General features: G+C 55.6%; 1 protein-coding gene across 2 annotated transcripts in view; it reads left to right on the top strand.

Moving 5' to 3' along the window:
- The window catches only part of WDR37 (WD repeat domain 37), a 40144-nt gene that overhangs the window by 15224 nt on the left and 3191 nt on the right, over positions 1 to 21729 (top strand). The window contains exons 8-12 of one of the 2 annotated variants that reach the window (XM_059403982.1): positions 1312 to 1388; positions 5693 to 5933; positions 7433 to 7574; positions 18581 to 18715; positions 19159 to 19273. In XM_059403982.1, coding sequence (XP_059259965.1) covers positions 1312 to 1388; positions 5693 to 5933; positions 7433 to 7574; positions 18581 to 18715; positions 19159 to 19273 — 710 coding nt within the window. The remainder of the gene's footprint in view (positions 1 to 1311; positions 1389 to 5692; positions 5934 to 7432; positions 7575 to 18580; positions 18716 to 19158; positions 19274 to 21729) is intronic. The other variant, XM_059403983.1, reaches the window with a different exon arrangement.

The raw sequence follows: 21729 nt of genomic DNA on the forward strand, positions 1-21729 counted from the left end.
CCGAGCTCCTCATCCTGTGCGCACCTGCAACAGGCGGGAACGTAGTAGCCCCAGCGCATGGCTCCTGTGCGGCCAGTGTTTTCAGGCCTTTCTGAGGAGTGCTCCTTGGCCCTGGGGGCCTGGGTTTGCCATACTTTTACATTGGACTGAGGAGTTTTCCTATGAAATTGTCCAGCACCTGTAGACTTCTGTGATTTGGGGGGACCCTGACGGTAATCTTGAAGGATAGATGTTTAGCAGGTGGAGCTCAGTGAGCTTTTTTTTTTCTGGTAAAGCACCAGACGTCCATGCTCTCACAGTCTGTGGCTATGGGCAGTAAGCCTCTTTCTTACAGTGGGTTGCTGCTTGGCTTTGGCCCCTGGGCCAGATTTTGCTGCCCCTGGGCCAGATTTCGCTGCCCCTGGGATAGAGGACGAAAGTGAGCAGGATGGGTGGGAGAGTCCGTTCGCGCGCTCTGTGAACCGACGGGCTACCACAGCAGCCCGCTGGTGCCTGAGCAAACAGCGGGGAGGACTTGCCACCTTCTGCAGTGCCTTGGTGTGGGACTGTGAAGAGGGCGGGTGGAGGGAGACCAGTGAAGCAGAGGTGGGGTGCGCAGGAGACGGAGACATTCTCAGAAGGGCTGACGCAAGCCGAAGCAGAGCACGCAGCGCGCTGGAGGGGGCGGGCGGGGCGACGCTAGCAGGGCTCGAGGCTCTGGCCGTGAGCTTATTTGATACGGCGAGAGATGTGCTACCGTCCACACGTGGCCACTTGGGGGACCTTCTGCAGCCACAGAGAGAAGTGGGATTCAGGCAGGCGCTCTGTGAGGGCGCGTGTAGGCGCCCATCTGGCACGTCTGTGGGCCTGTGTGTGCCCTTCACCGTTCTCTCTCTGGTCCCCAGTCCGAGTCCCCGCTCTCACCGCTTGGCTGGTGAGAGTGAGGGCTGAGCACTCAGGGGCCCGGCAGGCTGTGAGCCCGTCAGCGCGGAGTGGAGGGGAGCACACTTTCACGTGGGGCTCGCTTTGCTAAAGGGCCTTGGAACTGCCAGGGTCATGAGTTGAAGTGTAGTTGGGTTCCAGTTGACTTAGGTTGGATAAATGGAGAATAAAATCTGTTTGTACATTTTGCCTGAACCTTCACAGCTTTTTACCCTAAAATGAAAGAGGGGGTATTTTAATCACTGTCTTAATTTGATACCTTTAGTGTCTTGGCAGTGGTATCATGTCTCCAAAGTGGCTTTGGGATCGCTGATTGACAGAGCCTAGCAGAAAGCACGTTTCACGCCTGCTGTGCACTGTGGGTAATTGTCCCCTAATTTCTGTCCTCAGCCTCTGGAGACCAGACTGCCCACATCTGGAGTTACGCTGTTCAGCTGCCGACACCCCAGCCCGTTGCCGACACTACTGTAAGCAGCACCTTTACTTACCCTGAAAGCGCGACATGGGGTATGTCAGTAGGGTTCTGGACATGTGCAAAGTTTAGGATAAATTTAGAATGTCTCACAGACGGGATGTGTGTGATCCCTCCCCTTTCCCCCATCCCGTAGTCTGAAGCCCTCCTCCCCCAGCGTGGCTGTACTTGGAGACGGGCCTCTACAGAAGTACTAAGGTCCTGAGGCCGGGCCCTGACCCCAGAGGCTTAGTGTCCTTGCAGACGCCACCCGGCTCGGGTGTGTTTCCTCTCCCCGCACGTGCCCAGGAGAGGCCGGTGGGGGGCAGCGTGACGAGCCGGGAAGGCCTGGCCCGAAACCGGATTGGCCGCTCCTTGGGCATGGCCACCCCGTCTCGGTGTTTCGCTCTGCAGGCAGAACAGACCGAACAGGGTCAAAAATGACGTGCCTGCCTGTGTGCATGTGTTGTTCTCACTGCCCATTAATGTTTAAGAATTGTAGCATTACGTCCTGTTTCTGAATATTTCATGTATCTTGGACAACTCGTTTGTCCTTACGTGAAGTAAGGTGAACAGTGCGTGGCATCCTCCCGTGGGTGGGGTTGTAACGTAGGTAAGGAGAGGTCGCACGGAGAGGAAGGACGAGTGGGCTTAAACCACGGAGCCTTCGGTGACCTTTGTCCTGTCAGATGCAGCTGTTCCCCTCAGCCCAGCACCCCGTGTTTGTCGTCTCGCCGAGACCACCTCCCTAGTTTCCTCTGCAGGGCAGGGCTCTGCCGTGCGGTCTTCACGCGTCATTAGCCTGTCTCAGGGGCGCGCACGCGGGTGGAGTCGCGTCGGGCAGCCGAGCGTAGCAGAGCCGTAGCTGTCGGGGGGACGGCGGGCACCCTGCGCTTGGGGTGCTTCCACCATTGAACACTCCTTCCTTTCTTCTCTTATTTTGTTTTTTAAAGATTCCTTTACTGATTTGAGAGAGCGTGCACACATGTGCACGTGAGCGGGGGAAGGGCTGAGGGAGAGGGAGAAGCACACCCTGCCGAGTGTGGAGCCTGATGTGGGGCTCAGTCCCAGGACTCTGGGATCATGACTTGAGCCAACGGCAGGTGCTTAACCCACTGAACCCCCCCACTGCCAGGTGCCCCATATGTTTTCTCTTTTTAATTTGGAGCAATGAGTTTCACTTGGCATCCACCACATTGGTAGATATTGGGGTGGTGTAGTGGAAACGGTTTAGATGACCTGTTAATCAGTGTGTGGCACTGGTTGTGTGATGCTGATTTAACCTGGTGAGTGGCCTAATTTTCTTCTTCGGGAGTGAAAATTGAGGCGCGGTACCTAAGTGGCTTCCAGGAACCGTTCCTGCCCAGAAGCCCTGATTCAGTGAGTGAGTCAGGGATCTCTTGGTTCTGGAGCTGCTGGTGCTCAGGAGACGACTTCGTGTGCTGCAGACAGTGCCGGACACCCCGTCCCAAGGCTGCTGGCCGTGAAAGTGGCTCAGTGAGTTCTACGTCATCCCCAAGACATGGGCAGAAATCACATAGCTCTCCGCCTCCATCCCTGCCTCTGGCCGCGGGAGTATTAAAGATCTTACAGTTACTCATGAATAGGGTTTAGTGCATTTGCATTTTTAAATCTCTTAGTTCCTTGCGACCTGTCAAGGTACTGACCGTGATCTTTCCAGCATGGATCCTGCTGGCTAGAGCTTTCTGTAGCGGGAGCTCCAGGCCACTCTTCTGAGATCCGCAGTCTCTCCCCTGGACTTGCGCTGAGGACATCCCTGTGTTCACGCTTACTGGTCTCTCTTCCTTCCAGATACTCGGGGAATGGCCCAGGGGTGCACCGCTGCAGGGCTGGGTAACTGCACCAAACCGTCAGGACATTTGGGGTTGTCTTTGACGCGTCTCTTCTTCCCTGCCTGTCTTCCTCTTCCATGGTTTCCCTGAGCCTGTGACATCCTACTGCTTCTGCTTCTCACACGGGTCTTGGGTGCACTCCCTCTGTCTGCAGGATACCCCGCCCGGAGATCTCTCTGGAGCCGTGGCCCTACCCAGGAGGGCCTGTGCGAGGCCCTGCCCAGACCAGCCTGCCTGCAGGGGGCAGGGAGCATCGGGAAGCTCTTCCAGAGCGGCCGTGGGAGCTCAGAAGCCTCGTGGCCCAGGAGCTGGTGTTGCCTGGTGGAAAGCCCCGAGTGGGGCGTCCCCGTGCAGGGTTTGCAGTGACCGTGTTGCTGCTCCTGTCCGGGCGCGGTCGCTGGTCCGGGTCGTTTCACCCTCAGCAGGTCACGCTCTGGGACCCGTCTGCACGCTGAGGTGCGCGTGCTGCGAGCCCCAGCGGTCTTCTTCTCGGGTCCCCACCCGGTCTCAGGCCTGGCTGCTCCCATTGTCTTCTCTCTGCGCGACGTCAGGAGCCGTCTCTCGGGCCTGGCCCTTGTCACCTGGATGAGTCCTTTGCCAGTCCCTGGCCTTAGTTTGTGACTCTGCCTGGACGCTCTTGCTGGGCTGCCTCTGCAGGTCCGCTCCGCCCTGCTGGGTGCTCCCCCCGCTCCCCACCTGCCGGCCTCGGCGCCCTCCCCTTTGCTTGCTAGTCTGTGGTGCGCTTTGAAGTCGGTCACTCTGCGTGATCACATACGCCTGACTTTCCTGCGAGACTGTGGGTCCCTGTCTCCCTGGAGAAATCCCCCCCGCCGTGGTTCCGCCAGGCTTTTCCTTGGTCGCTGCTCCTGACCTGTGAGTGCCTTGAGCAGGGCACCCCCGCCCGCTGCCCGAGTTGGCCGTGGCCACGCTCCTCCAGGATTTCCGCCTCCCTCTCATCTAGATCCTTCCGGGCAGTACTCAGACCTGGCGCAGGGCGTCCGCCCTTAGCCCTGGTTTCCCTGCACACACCTTGCAGCCTTCCTGCTCTCGGCACATTCCTGTGGGCTCAGGCGGGGTGTCCTGCTGCTCGTCGGCATCCCCTCCACACTGCCCAGCGCGGTCCTTGGACTCCTTACCCATGTCTGGTAGTGTGACCCTCTGTCAGCCTCTGTGTTTCTCCCACTTGCTTTCTCTTGAGTCTTCTTGGCTGGGTCACCTCCGACCCCACGTGACCCGTGCGAACGTCTGTAACTGCCCTCTCGCACCTCTGCCGCCATGACCTTGTTTGTAGAGACCCCTGTGTGCTCCTTGTTATGGCTTGTGCACCTGCTGTCCCCTCTCCTGGGAATGCTGTTCCCCTCGATGTTCGTGTGCCTGGTTCCCTTGCTTTTCTCATGTCCCAGCTCCGATCTCACTGGAGCAGTCCTCCGATGATTTTGTATAAAGCAGCAGCCTTTACGACTGTCTGTCCCATCTTCTGCTTTGGTTTCCTTGTTAATGCTTATTCCTGCCCGAACTTGTGTGCCTGTGTGACCTCTGTCCCCTATTACGTGTGCGTGACATATCCTTACACTGTGTGTACATACACGTGACCTGTGTTCCTGTATGATGTGTACATGTGACGTGTATCTCTGCACTGTGTGTGTGTACATGGAACATAGTTCCCTGTACGCTGTGTCTTTCCTGTGACGTACATGAGCACACTAGAGTGTGTGCTTACATGCTATCTACTGCTATACTAGTGTGTGTGCGTGCATGCATCCCCGTGTGTGTGGTCTGTCTTCCTCGCTAGTGTGTAAGCTCCGTGACAGGAGGACATTGCCGGCCTCTGTGGCTCCAGTGCTCTCCTCACCCGGCGTGTCCGCTGTTCTGGATGTCCGTGTCAGACAGTGGTCCTCTCTGTCCTCTGCTGGGAGCCCGGCGTGTGGCCTGGCAGTGTGGAAGCGCTGGATAAATACTTAATGAGTAAATCTTTTCTTAAAGAGCTCAGCCCTTTCATGCTTTCCTTTTAGCTTTTGACAAAAGAACTCATTGACGTAAGAAAATAAAGCGAACTCTTGTATCTCTTCCTATTGCAACAGAATTTTTAGTAGCCCCTAAGAATTCAAGTGTTTCTTTTCTGATTGCAATAGGTTATTGACTTTCAATTACATTTTATCACATTCCTACTAATATCCAGTGAAAACTTAAAATCATTTTATTTGCCATTTTATTGGTTAGTGGAATGGACTGTAGCTCATTTGATGTCATAATGGCCTTAGTTTTTTCTTCTTACACTTGGTCAAGGGTTTTAGCCAGGGAGGTAATCGTACAGTTGGTAAATAGTGAGCTCCAGTTACACACCAGGTGTGTGCTGGTCCTGGTCATGATGAGGGCCGAGTCCAGAAAGATGGATGACAGCAGTGTGATTATGTAGCCGGGTCGGAAAAGACAAGATTCCCAGGGAGTTCTCTGCTCTCACCATCAGCAGCAGGTCTGTGGCGAAGACGAAGTGGAGTGCTCTGATAAAGACGAGCCGGACGTGGACGCGGACGTGTCCAGTGACTGTCCTACCATCCGAGTGCCGCTGACGTCTCTTAAGAGCCATCAGGGAGTGGTCATAGCCGCTGACTGGCTGGTTGGGGGGAAGCAGGTGGTGACGGCCTCCTGGGACAGAACGGCGAACCTGTTCGACGTGGAGACGGCGGAGCTCGTTCACGCTCTGACAGGTACTTCCAGCCACGCGTGTGGTTTTTTTTTTTTTTTTTTAAAGATTTTATTTATTTGTTTATTTGACAGGCAGAGGTTACAAGGAGGCAGAGAGGCAGGCAGAGAGAGAGAGAGGGAAGCAGGTTCCCCGCCGAGCAGAGAGCCCGATGCGGGACTCGATCCCAGGACCCCGAGATATGACCTGAGCCGAAGGCAGCGGCTCAACCTGCTGAGCCCCCCAGGTGCCGCAGCCACGCGTGTTTGAGTGACGTGCCTGCGTTTGTGTGTCACCTTGTGAATGATTCCTTGTCCAGAATGCTTTGTAGTTCTCATGGTGCTCAGGTTATGATTTTTCAGGGATCCTTTCTGAATCACAGAGCAGTTTGTTAAGCTCATCTTATCTGTAGGGGATTTAATTGTAGCACGTATATCCAGATATTTGAAAAAAAGTTGGTCAGTTAGCTCACTGTTGCTTTGTAGCAGATTTCCAGAAAATTCGTGTCTTGAAATAACAGGAACTCATAATTTCATGATTTTTCTACCTAGGAGTTCTGGGCATGTGCTCTCTGGCCCTCGTGGTGAAGTGGTGTTTATTGCCTGGGCTGTGGTCTCATCCGAGGGTCAGGGTCTGTCCTCTCACTGTTGTTGGAAGGATTCATTTTGGTGTGGCCCATGGCTGAGGTCCCCATATGGCTGAGCTCCTTATTTTCTTGCTACCTGTCAGCTGGGGACCGCTCTTAGCATCCAAGGGGTGCCCTCACATCCCCACCAGAGGTATTTCCCCACATAGCTGTTTGCTCTCTCTCCAGCTTACTGGAGAGCATCTCTTCTAAAGGGCCTGCCTGATGATGTCAGGCCACCAGGACAGTTTCTTTTGATGAACTTAAAGCCACCTGGTTTGGAGGTCTAGGTGACATCTGCAAAATCTGTTTTGCCTTTTGATGTACTGAGCTCACCAGAGTGATATCTCGTCACATTTGCAGGTTCTGCCCAAACTCAAGGGAAGGTATCCAGGGTGTGTACACCAGGGATGGGGGTCACCGGGACATCTTAGAATTATGCCCACCTCAGATGTTTTTGCAAATTTGTCAGTAAGTGAATTTCCTCATTGAGTGTTAAAGATTGTATTTTACTAAGGGCTCCCCATATCATATTATTAGAAGTTACTCTGGAAGTGAAGAATTAAGACAATGTGTTCACGTCCTCAGCCTGCTGCGGAGATTTGCCGGACCTTCTAACTGTCAGGATCCGGACGTGGGTCACACTCACACTCCTTTTCCTGATCCCTGTAAATGCATGAACGAGAGGACGTGCAGCGCCTGAGGGAAAGCCAGTCCCACCGTGGGCTTTCGTGCTATTTTTAATTGATTTCTTACTTTTGCTTCCTATATCTACTTTTACAGTGAGCATTAGCAGTAGAGACGTAAAGACTTGTTTGATTCTTGTGTCGGTAAGAAAGCATCACTCTGACTGTGCCTGCAGGTGGGTGATCTTGCATTTTTGTCGTCTTTGGTTGTAGGGCATGACCAGGAGCTAACGCACTGTTGCACACACCCCACCCAGCGGCTTGTGGTGACCTCCTCCCGGGACACGACTTTCCGTCTTTGGGATTTCAGGGACCCTTCAATCCACTCCGTGAATGTCTTCCAGGGCCATACGGAGTGAGTCACAGTCATTTAGAGATCTTTCTTTTTTCGTGAAAAAGGTTTTGGGGGTGGATGTTAAAACTTAATTCTTATCTTAATTTACAGCTCCACTGTCTTCCAAAATGGCTGCTCTTTTCCTAAACATTTAGCTCCGTTTGTATATTTGTAAGAATTTAGAAGACAGAGTCACTGAAATTCCCACAAAGAACTGGATGCGGGTAGAACGGGGGCGGGGGGTGGGGAAATGCTCTAGGGCTGGCGGCATGCACGTCCTCTGCGGCGAGGGCCCGAGCAGAGCTGGGAGGAGACATGCACGCATGTGCACGTACACACACACATACACACACACAGCCATAGACACAGATGCACACGCGCACACTTACAGGAACACATGCACACACACCACCCACTAACTCACCCCCACAGACACACATGCATGGCTCTCACATACTTGAACTCACACGCACACATTCACGTGCACACACTCTCACACATACATTCTCACACACGTGCCCACGCGCCGGCCCTCCTCTTGTAGTGCCTCTCCCTGCTTGGCATCTGTTGGGCAGCTCAGGCATAACCATGTCTTTTTTTTTTTTTTTTTAAAAGATTTTATTTATTTATCAGAGAGAGGGGGGGAGAGAGCAAGCAGACAGAGAGGCAGGCAGAGGCAGAGGGAGAAGCAGGCTCCCTGCTGAGCAAGGAGCCCGATGTGGGACTCGATCCCAGGACGCTGGGATCATGACCTGAGTCGAAGGCAGTTGCTTAACCAACTGAGCCACCCAGGCGTCCCCATAACCATGTCTTAACGGAATTCTTATTTCCTTCCAAAAACTTTTCTCCTGGTCTGACCATTCCTGGTAAATGACGCGAACCTCTTTCCAGTTACTCATCCCTCAGATGTCCCCAGTTCCCCGCTGTGCCCCATCCACTCCACGAGCAGGACTCCTGACTGTGTCTTGTCACCTGTGCCCCATGCCACCGCAGCCCCTGCACGCTGTCCCCTGGACTGGACCGTGCCTGTTCCTCTCTGGCCGTGTACGTCCAGCTGGAGCTTCTGCACGTCCAGAAAAGCTCCCGCATGCTCAGTAAACACTTCTTAATGAACACTTGCTTGTTTGGCTGCTTGAGAATATGGATTTTCTTCATTTTTTCGTATGATGCAGTAATTAAGTCTGTTTTATGTGTTAACATTAGAATACTACAGTTTAATGTTCAGAATTTCTGAAATGTTCACAAGGAAACGTGGACAGAGATTTTTAAGAAGCTCGAGATTGGAGAAAAAGTGGTGTCTTGCACCTGAGGTGTGCGGTGGTGTCGGTGGGTGACACCTCTGTGTTCTAAGAGCTGCCACAGTTAACTGACGGGGAGTTGTGGCCACCAATTGGAGTTACCATAGCCCCAGGACGGAAGGTGGCTGGCTCTCCCTGGTTTAGGGCGGTGCTGCCGCCTGGCCTCAGGGCAGCTCTTGCCGTGCCCCTGCTATTGCGGGTCTTGGTCCCGTGGGCTGTGCTCTGGACCATGGAGGGGACGGCTTCCAGTCAGCCTCGCCAGGATGACACGGAGTGGGCAGCAGTGGGATCGGGGGTGCCAGGAGCAGCTGCCCTTCACCTGCCTGTAGGATGTGGTTGCTCTGGGCCTGGAGGACAGGAGGAGCCCTGTGCCGGCACTGGTGTGCACGGTGAGCCGGGCCCCCCGCACGCACGGCCCTGCGCTGAGCCTGGGCTTGGCTTCTCCCTGGGGCTTTGTCTGGAAGAGTTTCAAGCGTAAGTGCAGTGGAAGGGCGGAGGGCAGCAGGCGTCAGGCTTGGCGTGTCTGTGTGGTTTGGGTGTGGTTCTGCAGCTGGTGGGTCTGTTGTTGGAGAGGGGTACTTGCAAGGAACGTAGTTGGTTGTGAAGGCTTGTTCTTCTCACGGGATCGGGGTGGACCTGTGTCTGTCCCTGGGCCTCGCACCCGCGTCCCCCAAGATAGGCGGTGCTTCCGTTCCGCGTAGCTGAGGACGTGGGCTGTTGGGCAGACAGAGGAGATGGATACGAGCGCTGCTCTCGCTCTCCTGCCCGAGTGCGCACAGCGAGCACATTGGTTGACCTGGGTCACAGAGATAAGAAAGCGTTCTCCCTTTGGTAAGGGTCAGAGACGGGGAAGTTTTACCTTCTCTTAAGCCCTTGGGAATTGGCCTGGCCTGGGGGGCTTGTTGGCAGTGCTGCGGCCCGAGCCTCTGCTCCGTTCCCTCGGTCGTGGGCACATGCAGGTGGGAGCCTCTGCTCCTGCGGTGTGGAGAGGCCCCTGCCTGGTGAGACCCCACACTGCGGGGGCAGCAGGCGGGGCCGCAGCCCGTGTGAGCCCTGCTGGACGCCTTCCTGTGTTCGACGTCCTCAGCGCCTGCAGACGTCGCAGTTTGGAAAAGCAGGAGGTGAGACACGGATGGGGCTTCTAGGTGAGCCTCTTCTTCGTACCTGTTGCTTCCTTGTCTCTGGTGTGGCTTCTCTTGGTTTGAGCCCATAGGACAAACAAATCCTATGGAATACGGTACTGGTGCAGGGATACCAGCGTGTGCCCACGCAGGGACGTGCTGTCCCCCAAACACGGGAGCCCGAGTCCCGCATGGGAGCGGCTGAGTTTGACTGTGTTCAGTGTAGCCGCTCACCTGGGATGTTCTGAGTACCGCTCCTCGAGCACACTGGGTCTCCTGCCTCCCCTCAGACCTCTGGTCCCTCTGAACGGATGTCCCCGCTGCACCCGTTCCTTCCCACTGGCCACAGCTGTCGTCACGGACCCAAGGCCGCCTTCCCGATATCCGGCAGTGCCCACCACCGTAGGAAATAAGTCACGCGGTTCTCTCCAGAGCGGTCTCCTGGTCGGGGGGGGTAACTCTTGGTTTTCCAGGGTGCTTTTCTTGAATTGTTTTGGCCCATTTCTTTCCCGAACATGAAAAGCACAGCTCCGATGAGGGCGTTTCTGGTCCTTACCTGGTGTCACCTGAAGAGTTGTAGGCGCGGTGGTCCTTTCGTGGATCATGGCTGTAGCAGAGGCAGCGTTTCTTAAAACTACGTGACCACGTATTTGTTTGGTTTTGATGTGATGTGGGACACACTATGCAAAACTTACTATCTTAGGGCATATTTTGTTCTATAGGAACTAATCATATATTCTTAAGTAAAGTTCTGTTAGAGTCTGTTGTTTTGTAATATGAGTAATTCGCTTATTTGTCCAGTTTTGGATTTCTGTATGTTGGGTTTTCTTTTCTTTTTTTTAAAGATTTATTTGAAAGGAGAGTGCAGGAGAGGGGAGGGGCAGAGGGAGAAGCTGACTCCCCGCTGAGCAGGGAGCCGGGTGCAGGCTCCATCCGGGACCCTGGGATCCTGACCTAGCCGAGGGCAGATGCTTCACCAGCTGAGCCACCCGGATGCCCTGTATGTTGGGTTTTCTTAAGGCAGAAGGTAACTGTTATAGGTTTCAAGATTATTGACTTAGTTTTATAATTTGATTTTTCCAGGATCTGGGAGAGAGACTTTTTCCTGTTCATGTTGTCTGTTACCCTTGTGCTGCTCTGTGGATTCTGTGCTTTTTAGCAAAAGAAGAGTTTGAGATGTCGCGCCTCACTGTGGGGTAGAAACTGTAGCCATGTGGGGCCCCTTGAAGTTTGAGCTGCTGTGATTTCTGCTCGACATAAGCTCTGTTTAAAGTTCTCATGGGAACCACTCAGGAGGACAAATAATGGTTTTCCTTCCTGATGTGTGCCGTTAGGGTTCGCTCTGTGTTGGGAAAGCTCTTCGCCACAGTGGGAAGGCTACCAGGATGGGGTCTGCTTGGGGCAGCTGTGTGGCTGGGACTCGGGGCCTCGCTGCCGGAGGGGTGCTCCGAGTCCCGTGACGGTGGATTTTAGATGCTTTTTGTGCTACAGGTGCTCTTCCCAATAGCAGGACCGAGAAATTGTTGTGTGTGCTGCCCTTGGAAAGAATAGAAATGGTGAACTGAAGTGTTTTGGAACGTCTGGCCGTGTGTTTTTATGTGTTTCCGTCTTCTTCAGGAGCTGAACTGAAGTCCAGTGCTTTTCATCTGAAATCAGCTAAACCCTTCCATGTTCGTGTGTGTCCCCCAACGATGCAGTTCAGTCTCGTGCCGTGAGTGACAGTGGGCCCTTCCCTCCTCGTCCGCGGGTGTGTGCTCTGCGGGGTGGGGCGTCCCGCCGACCCCGGCCGGACTCTGGCCTGTGGGCCGTGCGCGCACAGACGTTCTGCAGGCGGCGTGGATGGTTCTGGAGCTCCCCTGAAGGTTCGGCCGCTGACTGTCCTTGGAAGGGGCGTGAGCGCTGCCTGTGGGGAGCGCCCTCTGACCGCAGGCCCCGGCCGCCTCCCTCCCGGCCCCGCCGCGTCTCTGCACGTCTTGGCGGAGGCTCCCTTCTTCGTTCTCGTTTTGTTTTGTTCCAGTTGCTATAAAAAGGGACTGACAGTCGAGGCAGTCACTGGTCATTAAGCTTCCTCTGTGGGTGGCCAATGACTTCAGTCTGTGCCCAGCTGACAGGATCCATAAGTGCAAATAAGCTCTGGCAGTGAAGAAACCAGGAAATTGGCTCAACATGGGCGAAATATCTGAGAACGCGAAGTTGTTTTTTCCTGTTTTGCTTTCATCTTCCCACGTGATTATAACTTTATCCCCCAGATGTGAAATGTAGCGTTGTCTCCTAAAGAAGATAAAATCCCACATCTAACCAAACAAAATTTAAAAAAAAGTCACATGAAAAATGATAATGGTTGCTTTAAAGCGAAAACATTTTTGTATGCTTTTGTTTCCAAATACTGGGGAAGATCTTTAGTACCGAATACCAGATTCTAGGCCATTTTGTATGAGGTGAAAATAGCTTTGAATTTTTCGTCCTGCCATGAGCAGTTGTCTTCATGCTTTAGAAGAGAAAGCATTTCGGCAGCACAACTGTTTAACTGCACACTTGGCTGCTAAGTGTCGAGTTCTGTGCTCGGCCAGCGACTCCGGTGGTGTGCAGGCCCTCGGTGGGGGTGTCCGGGGCTGTCTGCTGGTGGGGCCCCCACCCTGGGCGCTGGGTTTCGGCGGACTGCGTTTGGTTGATAAGTCCGTTCTTCTTGGCGATGGCCTGGGAGCCCTTGTCTGTGAGGACGAGGAGGAGGCGGGTTGTACTGTGGTTTCTTTCCGGGACGGGACAGCTCCAGAGGGGCCCCTGGGGTAGGAGGGGCCGTGGAGGAAGGAGGGCCTGTCGCGGCCCACAGCAGCTGGACGCTGATGGAGCCCAACCACCTTGCACGTTTACGCTCCCTGCCAGGTGCTGGAGAGTCTGGACTCGCCTTCGTTTTACTTAGACGGTTTGACAGTGATTTCGAGAAGATGAGCGAGTCCTGGAAGTCCTGGTTGGTTGATGGTTACGTGAAGCTGAGGTCGGGAGAGACTAAGGCTGCCCAGTACTCGCTGACCCAGTGGCCGTGTTCCGTCGTGTTTTTGGACGTGTCCTTTGTGTTTTAGCGCCTGCGTCGTCGTGGCGCCGTGGGGGGGGTGCCGAGCGTGGCCGGCAGCGTGGCCGGCAGCTGGACTTGCTGGGGGCGGCTCCGCACCTCCCGTTCGCAGCCCAGGCTGTGGTTTTCCTGTAACTGCGGCCGTTTCCCAGCGTCGCCGAGTCCCCACAGAGATCCCGTGGCCGCCCTGGGTCGGCACCTGCTCCTCCAGCCTCTAGCCTGGGTTCTGGGGACTCAGGATCCCACTTAACAGGCCCCTCATGGTACATTTGAAAGTTGCTTCCGATTCAGCCTACAGTTTTGAAAAGTAAGAGGGACTTAATATTTATTCTTCCAAACTTTCCCATTTCAGAAGGGCTAACGGGAACTAATAAAAGTACGGGCTTCAGGAGATGAGCGCCCCGAGGGGGCCTGAAGAACGTCCAGCTGTTCACACAGCGTGAGCACCTCTTCCCCGCGCTGGTGCCTGCTCGCTAGACGGACCTGACACGTGTGTGGACCCGCCTGCCGGGGTGGGCGGAAGGCCCAGCTGCGGTGGGCAGCGAGCGGCGTGGGGAGGGAGGCAGAGCTTGCTTCTAGAAGAGGCAGTGCTCGTGGCCTGTGCGCAGCCCCCTGGCTGCACATGCCTGGCCCGGGTGGGCCTCACAGCGGCCGCTCAGCAGCTGCGCCTGCCAGCGCCCGGCCGTGCCGCGGGAGCCGCGGGGGCAGGTGCTGCTGCCGGAGCCAAGTGATGCTCCGTTTGCCGTCAGGCCTCAGAGGCTCCTCCGAGGGCGTTCTCCAAGATCCCTCAAGGACCAGAACTTTTTAAAAAGACTATTTTCAGGTCATGTGTGTACAGAGAGGGACTTTGGATGCTCTCTGCAGCCTCCTGCGTGCTCTGGAGCCGCACACGAGCCGCACGTTGGTGCTCGGTCCCGGCACTGCGGGGCTGCGCGTCCGTTCTCGCTGCAGAGCCCATGGCGCGGAGAGCGGGTACTTAACCCGGAGAGTCTGGACTCCGCGCTACGTGACTAAGGAGGTGCAGGGAGTTGGGAGCTTGTGACAGTGGCTGACTCTGGCCTTTCAGCCTGGCCGGGGTTTCCCCTCGCTGTCCGTGCTGGGTGTCGGAGCTGTGGGTGCTCCCTGGTGCCGTTTCCTGCCCCTTCAGGCTCCTTCAGTGCGTAAGTCAGAAGTCTGGTTAAAGGACACCTGTTAGAGAGGCTGGGGTAGCAGCCCCTTCTGTGTTGGCGTGAGTGTGGTTCTGGCTGTTTCACACACGTGGGCACACATGTCCCATGCAGCCGGCGTCCCTGAGTGTGCACATCCGTGTGCACGTACCTGCATGTCCCACACGTCATCCTCCGCGTGGCCCGCACCACTTCGCCCGGACGTGCTGACACTCCCAGATCGGAAGCATACTTGTGCGCAGTCCTTGGGCCACGAGGGCCCCTGGGCACCGGCAGTCCAGTGTTTAGGGGACATTTCCCCCATGCGGTGTGAGGGACATCCAGGCTACCCTCTCTGGTAACTGGTGAAGAAGAGGGGCCTTCCCATATGTGTGGTCGCCGCAGACCCACGGTTGGGCTTACTGTGGTCTGGGGTGTCTTCAGGAAAGCACCGGGGATCTTTCTTTGATGTGGTTTTTGGCTTAGGTCATGTGTTTGAGAGTAAAAATCTTATGGCTCATAATACATTTCCGACTTTAATTTTCCTGATTATTCTGGTGAATAGGGTTTCTGTATATCCTGTTACTTTCAAAGCTAATGCCAAATTATTCCTTTTGGAAGATTTAAAATAAATGAATCCTTTTAAATTATTCATTTCCTAGTTTTTATACACAGAGTCGCGTGACAGTGATATCGGGGCATTGGCTGTGAATTGATTAGCATGTGACCAGCGAAGTTATATCCGGAAACCAAGGGAATGAACAGTTAGCCTAGTAAAACCTGGGGGAACTTACTCCTTACCTAATTTAAATTTTGCCACAGCTGTTGATATAATTACAAATATTTGAAACTTACTTTTGGCTGTTAACACTGTTTAAGGAGAGTGAAAGAGGCTCAGTCCATCGGGTGTCTGCCTTCGGCTCAGGTCATGATCTCAGGAGCCTGGGGTGGAGCTGTGCGCCAGGCTCTCTGCGCAGTGGGGAGCCTGCTGCTTCTGCCTCTCCGTCTGCGTCTGCCTGCCGTGCCCTGCTTGTTCTCTCTGAGTCAGACGGATGAACGAAGTCTTTGAGGGAAAGGGAAGAAAAGGAGGAAGAGTGAAACACGACCAGACTTCACAAAAGGGAAGTCAGAGCCTTGACCCTTGAGACTAGGAGTATGAAGTTACCCTGTGAATCTTACTAAGTTTAACTTTTCTGTCTCCCTTTTAAGTCAGGTCGTGTGGAACTATCCTTTTTGAATGACCCTTTTAATTCAGTTAATAAAATGCCAAGGATGGAGCCAGGTTAACTACGTGTTGTTCGACACGTTCCTGAAGCCATCCGGAGCTGTCTCTGGGGCGTGGGGACCTTGGTAATGGCAGAAGCTTCTCTGAAGCCTCGGCACAGGTCTTCCCCGCAGCCTGTCGCACGCACTGCTGCCGAGAACTGCACGTGGGCCGTGAGGGCGACGAGTGTCGCCGCCCCACCGGGATGTCTGCCCTGGACCTTCGTCGGGGTGGCGCGTGCTCACACAGAGCAGGTCCTGCCCGTCGTGGGGGACGGGAACCCTGTGTGACTTGTTTGAATGTTTTTATCTTACGCCCTGCTTTCGTGAGAGTAGCCGTTGAGCAGATTTCAGAAACGTGTTTCATTTGGGGAAGTTTTCGTTTTCTCCTCTAGGCGCCAGGATCTGAAGATGCAGGCGCCTGTGCTCTGTCTGCGCCCTGGGAGCCACACAGGGCGGCAGGGCCAGGGCGAGTGCGCTCTCCGGGACCCTCCGTGTGTGTGCTGCTGCCTGGAGACATGTCTCGGCAGTTATTACTGTAGCTGATGACGTGCACTGGGGAGTGGTGGCCGGAGAGGAGTGGGTCCTGTGACGACGTCCTACCCTGATGTGGTCCCCACCCGTGTCTTCCGCGCAGATGCGCCTGGCCTGCTGGTCCGAGAACCCTGCTCCGTGGGTCGCGCTGGCAGGGGTGGGCCACAGACGTGCTGAACGTGGTCTTCTCTGTGAACGTGGCCGTGTCCTTGCTGGATCGACGGGCCGCACTGACCTCCTGGATGCGGTTTTCCGAGGGGCTGGGGTGTGTGTGCGGTGCGGGGGAGGGTGCTGCCGGGTCGACTCTGTCCGGAGGGCTTGCTTCGCCGCTCTGTTCTTCGAGTGCGAACGCAGGGCTTGTTCGTGGGGAGCGACATCTGGAAACTGAGGACCGGGGAGCTCTGCGGGCCGTCTCTGCTGCGGGGCCCAGAAAGCGCCCTGCTTGGGCATCTCCCGCATCCGGTTTCTTCTGAGCTGTGAAATTCCGGCAGATTGTTATGCAAAGCAGTTTCGAGTCTCTGCGTGACTGGGAAGACAGCTGTTCGTCCTAATGAGGAGGCCAGCGTTACAGTCTCTCCGTTGGCGGAGGCCCACGGAGGGAGCGGAATGTTCCAGATCGGGCGGTGGTGTGCGGCGAGAAGGTGCCGCGCTGTCAGCTGAAAGCACACGCTCGGCTGCGCTCGGCGACAAGATGGATGACGCGGCCGCGGTCGGGCTGAGTCTGAGGCTTTCCGGTGAGCCGCCGTGGCGCAGCCGCCTCCCCGTGGGACCCGAGTCTGAGGGCGCCTTTGGAGCGATTGCCCCACGCCAGCTTCTCCCTTTGATGCCCTACAATACCTGTCAGGATCGTGATTTATTAAAAACCTAATGTCTTTCAGCTTTTCATTAACATAAGGTGAGGCGGTCTGTTGCGGAGTTCAGCAGAGCGTTCACAACCCCCTGAGGACGCGAGTCCGCGGGGAAGGCCCGGGCGTCTGCACGGCCCTGTCCGTAGCTGAAGTCCTCGGGCTTGTGCTGGCCTCTGCGCCCGGCACGGCGCGCCCGTCTCCAGGCCGGCCCTGACGCCGCTCTCGGCCTTTGGAGCCGGGGATTCGCGGGGGGCGGTGGGGGTCGTCACGTCGAAGTTTGCCCAGCTTTGCCTCCCCTCCTCGTTCTCTGTGCGTCACCCATGGGTTCCCCTCGGGTCTCTGTGTCCTTCACATTTGTCTCTGTTGAGACAAATGTCAGGATTTCTTCCTTTTCTGTGGCTGAAGAAAATCCCCTTGTTTATGTATAAGTCACGTCTTCATCCGCGCGTCCGTGGACAGCCGCGGGGGTGTTCCCCGGTCTGGGCTCCCGTGAGCAGAGCCGCCGGGAGCACGGGCGCGCAGAGCCTTCCGGGTGCTGACGCCCCTTCTGCGGGATGTGCGCCCCGTCGTGCGATTGCTGGGCCGTAGGGCGGCTCTGGTTTTAACGTTCTGTGGACGCTCCGTACTGGTTTCCAGAGGGCCGGCCCCAGCTTGCATTCCCAGCAGCAGGGCAGGAGGTTCCCCTTTCTTTACGTCCTCACCAATGCTTGTGTTCTTTTTTTTTTTTTTTTTTTTAAGATTTTATTTATTTATTTGACAGTGAGAAAGGGAGCACAGGCAGAGGGAATGGGAGATGGAGAGCACATTCCCTGCCAGCGGGGAGCCCCGCGCAGGGCTCCATCCAGGATTGAGGGGATTCTGACCTGACCTGAAGGCAGGATCCCAACGACTGAGCCACCCAGGCACCCGGGTTCTGGTTTTTCCCTTGGTGACAGGCCTTTTTGTGGGTGTGCGGTGGGATCCAGTGCTTTAGGTTTGCATTTCCTTGTTGATTAGTAATGTTGAGTGTCTTTTCATAGGCTTTTTGGGCATTCATAAATACTCTTTGGAGAAAGGTCTATTTAAGTTCTTCACACTTTTTGGGTTTTTTGTTTTGTTTTGTTTTGTTTTTTTTAGGATTGATTTATTTATTTTGGGAGAGAGGGCACGTGTGTAAGTGGGGGAGGAGCAGAGGGAGAGAAAGAATCTCACACAGAGCATGATGTGGGCTGGATCCCACAACCCCGAGATCACGATCTGAACTGAGACCAAGAGTTGGACGTTCAACCAGCTGAGCCACCAAGAGACCTCTTGGCACACTTTTAAGCCAGTGGTGGTGGTGGTGGTGGTTGAGTTAAAGGAGTAAGTTTTTCTCCAGTATTCTGGTTAAACAAAGTTGGCATGAATTTTTTCCTGAATTTTCTGGCATCGGCATGAGCATGTATAGACGTCTGGCAGGTTCTGTGTAATCTGTGTCTTCCGGTAGCTTCTCTTCGCTCCATTGCCTGAGAAGGCAGAACAGATTACAGCGGACTAGTTTCCTCGTCTGCGGAGAAGTTGGGTGTGCACACGTGCATACTTACAGAGGGCTTTCGGCCGGAGGAGCAGTTGGCAGAGACAACTGTCCGCTTCCGCGTGTGCAGGTGCCGCCCTCTTGCCTCGCCAGGGTCTCTGGCAGCGGGACCTGTGCTCATTCCGCAGGTGGAGAGGACTTGTGTCTGTCTTCTGAACTTCCCGAGACTTTCTGAACCTGTGCTCTTGACTTGCAGCACTGTGACCTCCGCCGTGTTCACCGTGGGAGATAACGTCGTTTCGGGCAGTGATGACCGCACCGTGAAGGTCTGGGATTTGAGGAATATGAGGTCTCCCATTGCGACGATTCGCACAGACTCTGCTATCAACAGGTGAAGAGAGCTGTTTGTGTGTCTTGAAAGGGTGAATTATAATGCGGTGTCCTGTTCACGTAAGGTCAGCCTTTAGTAGACCCTTGGAGAAGCATCAGAGGCTTCTGGGGGAGTGAGTTTGGGGGGGTAAGATTTTTTATTGATCCTCTGCTGCACATTTAGTTTCTCCTTTTTGCTGAAACTTACGTATAAAATCAGGCTGGTGCAGTGAGCTTCGTGGGCTAAGAGTGGGCCCGCCCGTAGGGCAGCGTCTGAGTCGCCGGGAGCATGAGGAATGCGGGCTCTGCCCTGACGCCGCTGACGGCTGACATCTGCGGTTCGCTCGCGTGTTTTGCTGGGAAAGGGGAATGGTGTGGAGGCTCCTACTGCGTCATGCCCTGTGAACTCAGACTCGCGCGCTGTCCCCACTTCGCACGTAACGCACTTTTATCTCTTCCTCGCAGGATCAATGTGTGTGTCAGCCAAAAAATCATCGCCCTGCCGCACGACAACCGGCAAGTGAGACTGTTCGACCTGTCAGGGGTGAGGCTGGCGCGGCTCCCCCGCAGCAGCCGGCAGGTAACTGCGCTCCTGCTCCGCGGGCACACACAGAGCTGTGGGGTCAGCTTGGAGTCTGCGTCCCAGGTCACCACTGACAGGAGTAGGCTGTGAGCCCCACATCGTTCAGTTGTCTAAGACAGGAGAAACTCGTTTTAATAGTACATTTAATTTATGCACATATGATTGAGATCATACGATTTTAATTCTAATCAGTATAACAGTATTAGAGTTTTTGCATTCTTGTGTTCCTGTTGTTGTTGCGTGCTAGGTTTTCATTGGAAATACTTGGTCTTTGTTTAGAGCTCATAAAATTTAAAGTTGAAACTGTTTCCCAAGACCTCAGCTGAGAGAGTCCGGTGTTTTACAAACGTCCATGAGGTCGTGCACTCCGCACCTCACGCTCTGGTTTGCGGAGCTGTGGGCACGTGTGGTAGTGGTTTCCACGTTGGGAAGCAGACGGATCTTAGCAGGTGAAAGTGTGCGGCCAGGAAGGCATTAGATGAGGAGCATGGAGTGGCGTCGCCCTGTGCTGAGCACTGGCTGGCGCCGTAGCCCCGGCTTGCATGCACCTGCTGCTGGGGGTCTCTGAGGGCCCCCTGGGCCTCTGCGCATGGACAGTTCCTGGGCAGTTCGAAGTCAGGGGAGAGGCTGAGAGTGTGTGACGTGACAGGCTCCTTCCGTGGGGAATGGAGGTCCCCTCCCCCAACTGAGCAGTGTCTTTGCAGGCTCAGGGCTTAAGTGACCCCACCCCGGCCCCTCTCCTTTCTTCCTCTCATGTTTTCTGTATGTCATCGTGACACACCGCTGTGTGGGCGAGCCAGGACCTTCGTGCGTCCCCTGAGCCTGCAGTTGGCATGTCTGTCCCCCCTGGTGCCCGACAGCGCGGCTCTGCCCACCTTGGAGTGGATGCATGTCTCCTTTCGGCGCACGGCCTCACGGATGGTGTGCGACCCTCAGGCCGGCCGTGCGCGGGTTGAGGCTTCAGGAGCGCTTGCGTGACGGTGCGCTCGGGACGACCGTGGGGGGCTCTGCTGTCAGCGGGGCAGCACCTTCCTTCTGAGTGGCGCCAGCTTCTTGGGAGGCCTGTGCCCTGAAGACAGGACCGTTTGGTCTGCTCCCCCCTTTCAGGGCTAGGATGCGGATTGTTGAAGTGGGTTATCGAACTTCTGAGTATATGTGATCGAAAAGTGCTCAGGACTTAGAGGACCTGATAAGACCTTCACACGCGCTCACAAAGGGCGTTTTTCACGCACGGTGCCTTCCCAGGGTCCCTGGTGCTGCCCACGCAGTGTCGCTCGCATGGTGGCTTTTCCTCCCGCTGTGCCCGTGTGTGCCCAATGTTGCTGTGCGGCCCGTGAGGGCTGTCCCTGAAACACAGCACGGTGCTGTGAGCGTGTGACTTCACTCTCTGGCGAGGTCCTCTGCAAGGAAGCAGGAGTTCTCGGAGGTGCTGGGGCACTAATTCCGGGGAGGTTGTTTCAGCCTTGTTGCAGCCGTAGAATTGGTTGTGCTTGGATTTATTCCCTTTTAAGGCGGCGTGTTAAACGGAGCTGTTTTTTAAGATTAGCGAGTGACATTTCCGGTCGCTCCGAGCTGTACAGGCCTCTTCGGATACACGAATGTGCTTCCCCAGCGGAGAGCTGCGGGCTCGCTCTCCCGGCCTCGCTCTCCCGGCCTCCTTCAGCTGATGGATTTTACGAAGAGAAAGCAGCAGCCCTTACTGGGAAGTGAGAGGGAAGGTGGCCAGCGGTGTAGACTTGTCTTACTTTGGGCAGAGCGTGGGGGGCGTTTCCCACAAGTGCGGTTCTGGCGAGGTGAGCGCGGGAGCGCTGGGCGGCCCGAGGAGGGGCTCCACGTGCGGCGTGCGGGGCTCACGGCGAGGACACGGTGTCCCGGGATGGGCGTGCAGCACTGAACTGTGATGCCGGGCGGGCGCGGGGCGTTTCCACAACACACGTGCCCACAGAGCCTCTGGGAACGCATGCCCCACGCGTGTCCGTGTGCGCTCAGGCGTCCTGCGGGGGACGGGAGGCCGGGCTCGAAACCCGAGTTGGCTTCCGACCCTGTCATGGGCGAGCGGCTCGTGCACACCGTTGTTCTGGGCGCCGTGGGGGTCTCGTCCCCGCGCCCCTCACTAAGCCCCTGCTCTCAGGCTTTCTGCACTAATGCCTCGAGCTGACGGGGCATCGTCCGCCGGTTCCTGCGCGGACTCTGGGGTTCCTGCCGCTTCACGGGTGCGAGCGCGCTCTTCTCCTTTGGCTTTTAACGAAGACGGGGGGTGGAGGTGGCCTCGGAGCCCTTTGTCGTGTGCACTTGTGCCTGCGGTGCCTTTACTCTGGGGCCTGCCGTGTGTCTCGCGTGTGGATAGCGCTGTTCACACTTGAAGGTTTCGCGGAGGGAACTTTGTGTCGTCGTGTGTCTTATTGGTACCAAGTACATCTTCCTGGGTCCCTCATACCTGAGGCAGCTGTTTG

This window comes from Mustela nigripes, chromosome 6, assembly GCF_022355385.1.
Source record: "Mustela nigripes isolate SB6536 chromosome 6, MUSNIG.SB6536, whole genome shotgun sequence".
Taxonomy (NCBI): Eukaryota; Metazoa; Chordata; class Mammalia; order Carnivora; family Mustelidae; genus Mustela; species Mustela nigripes.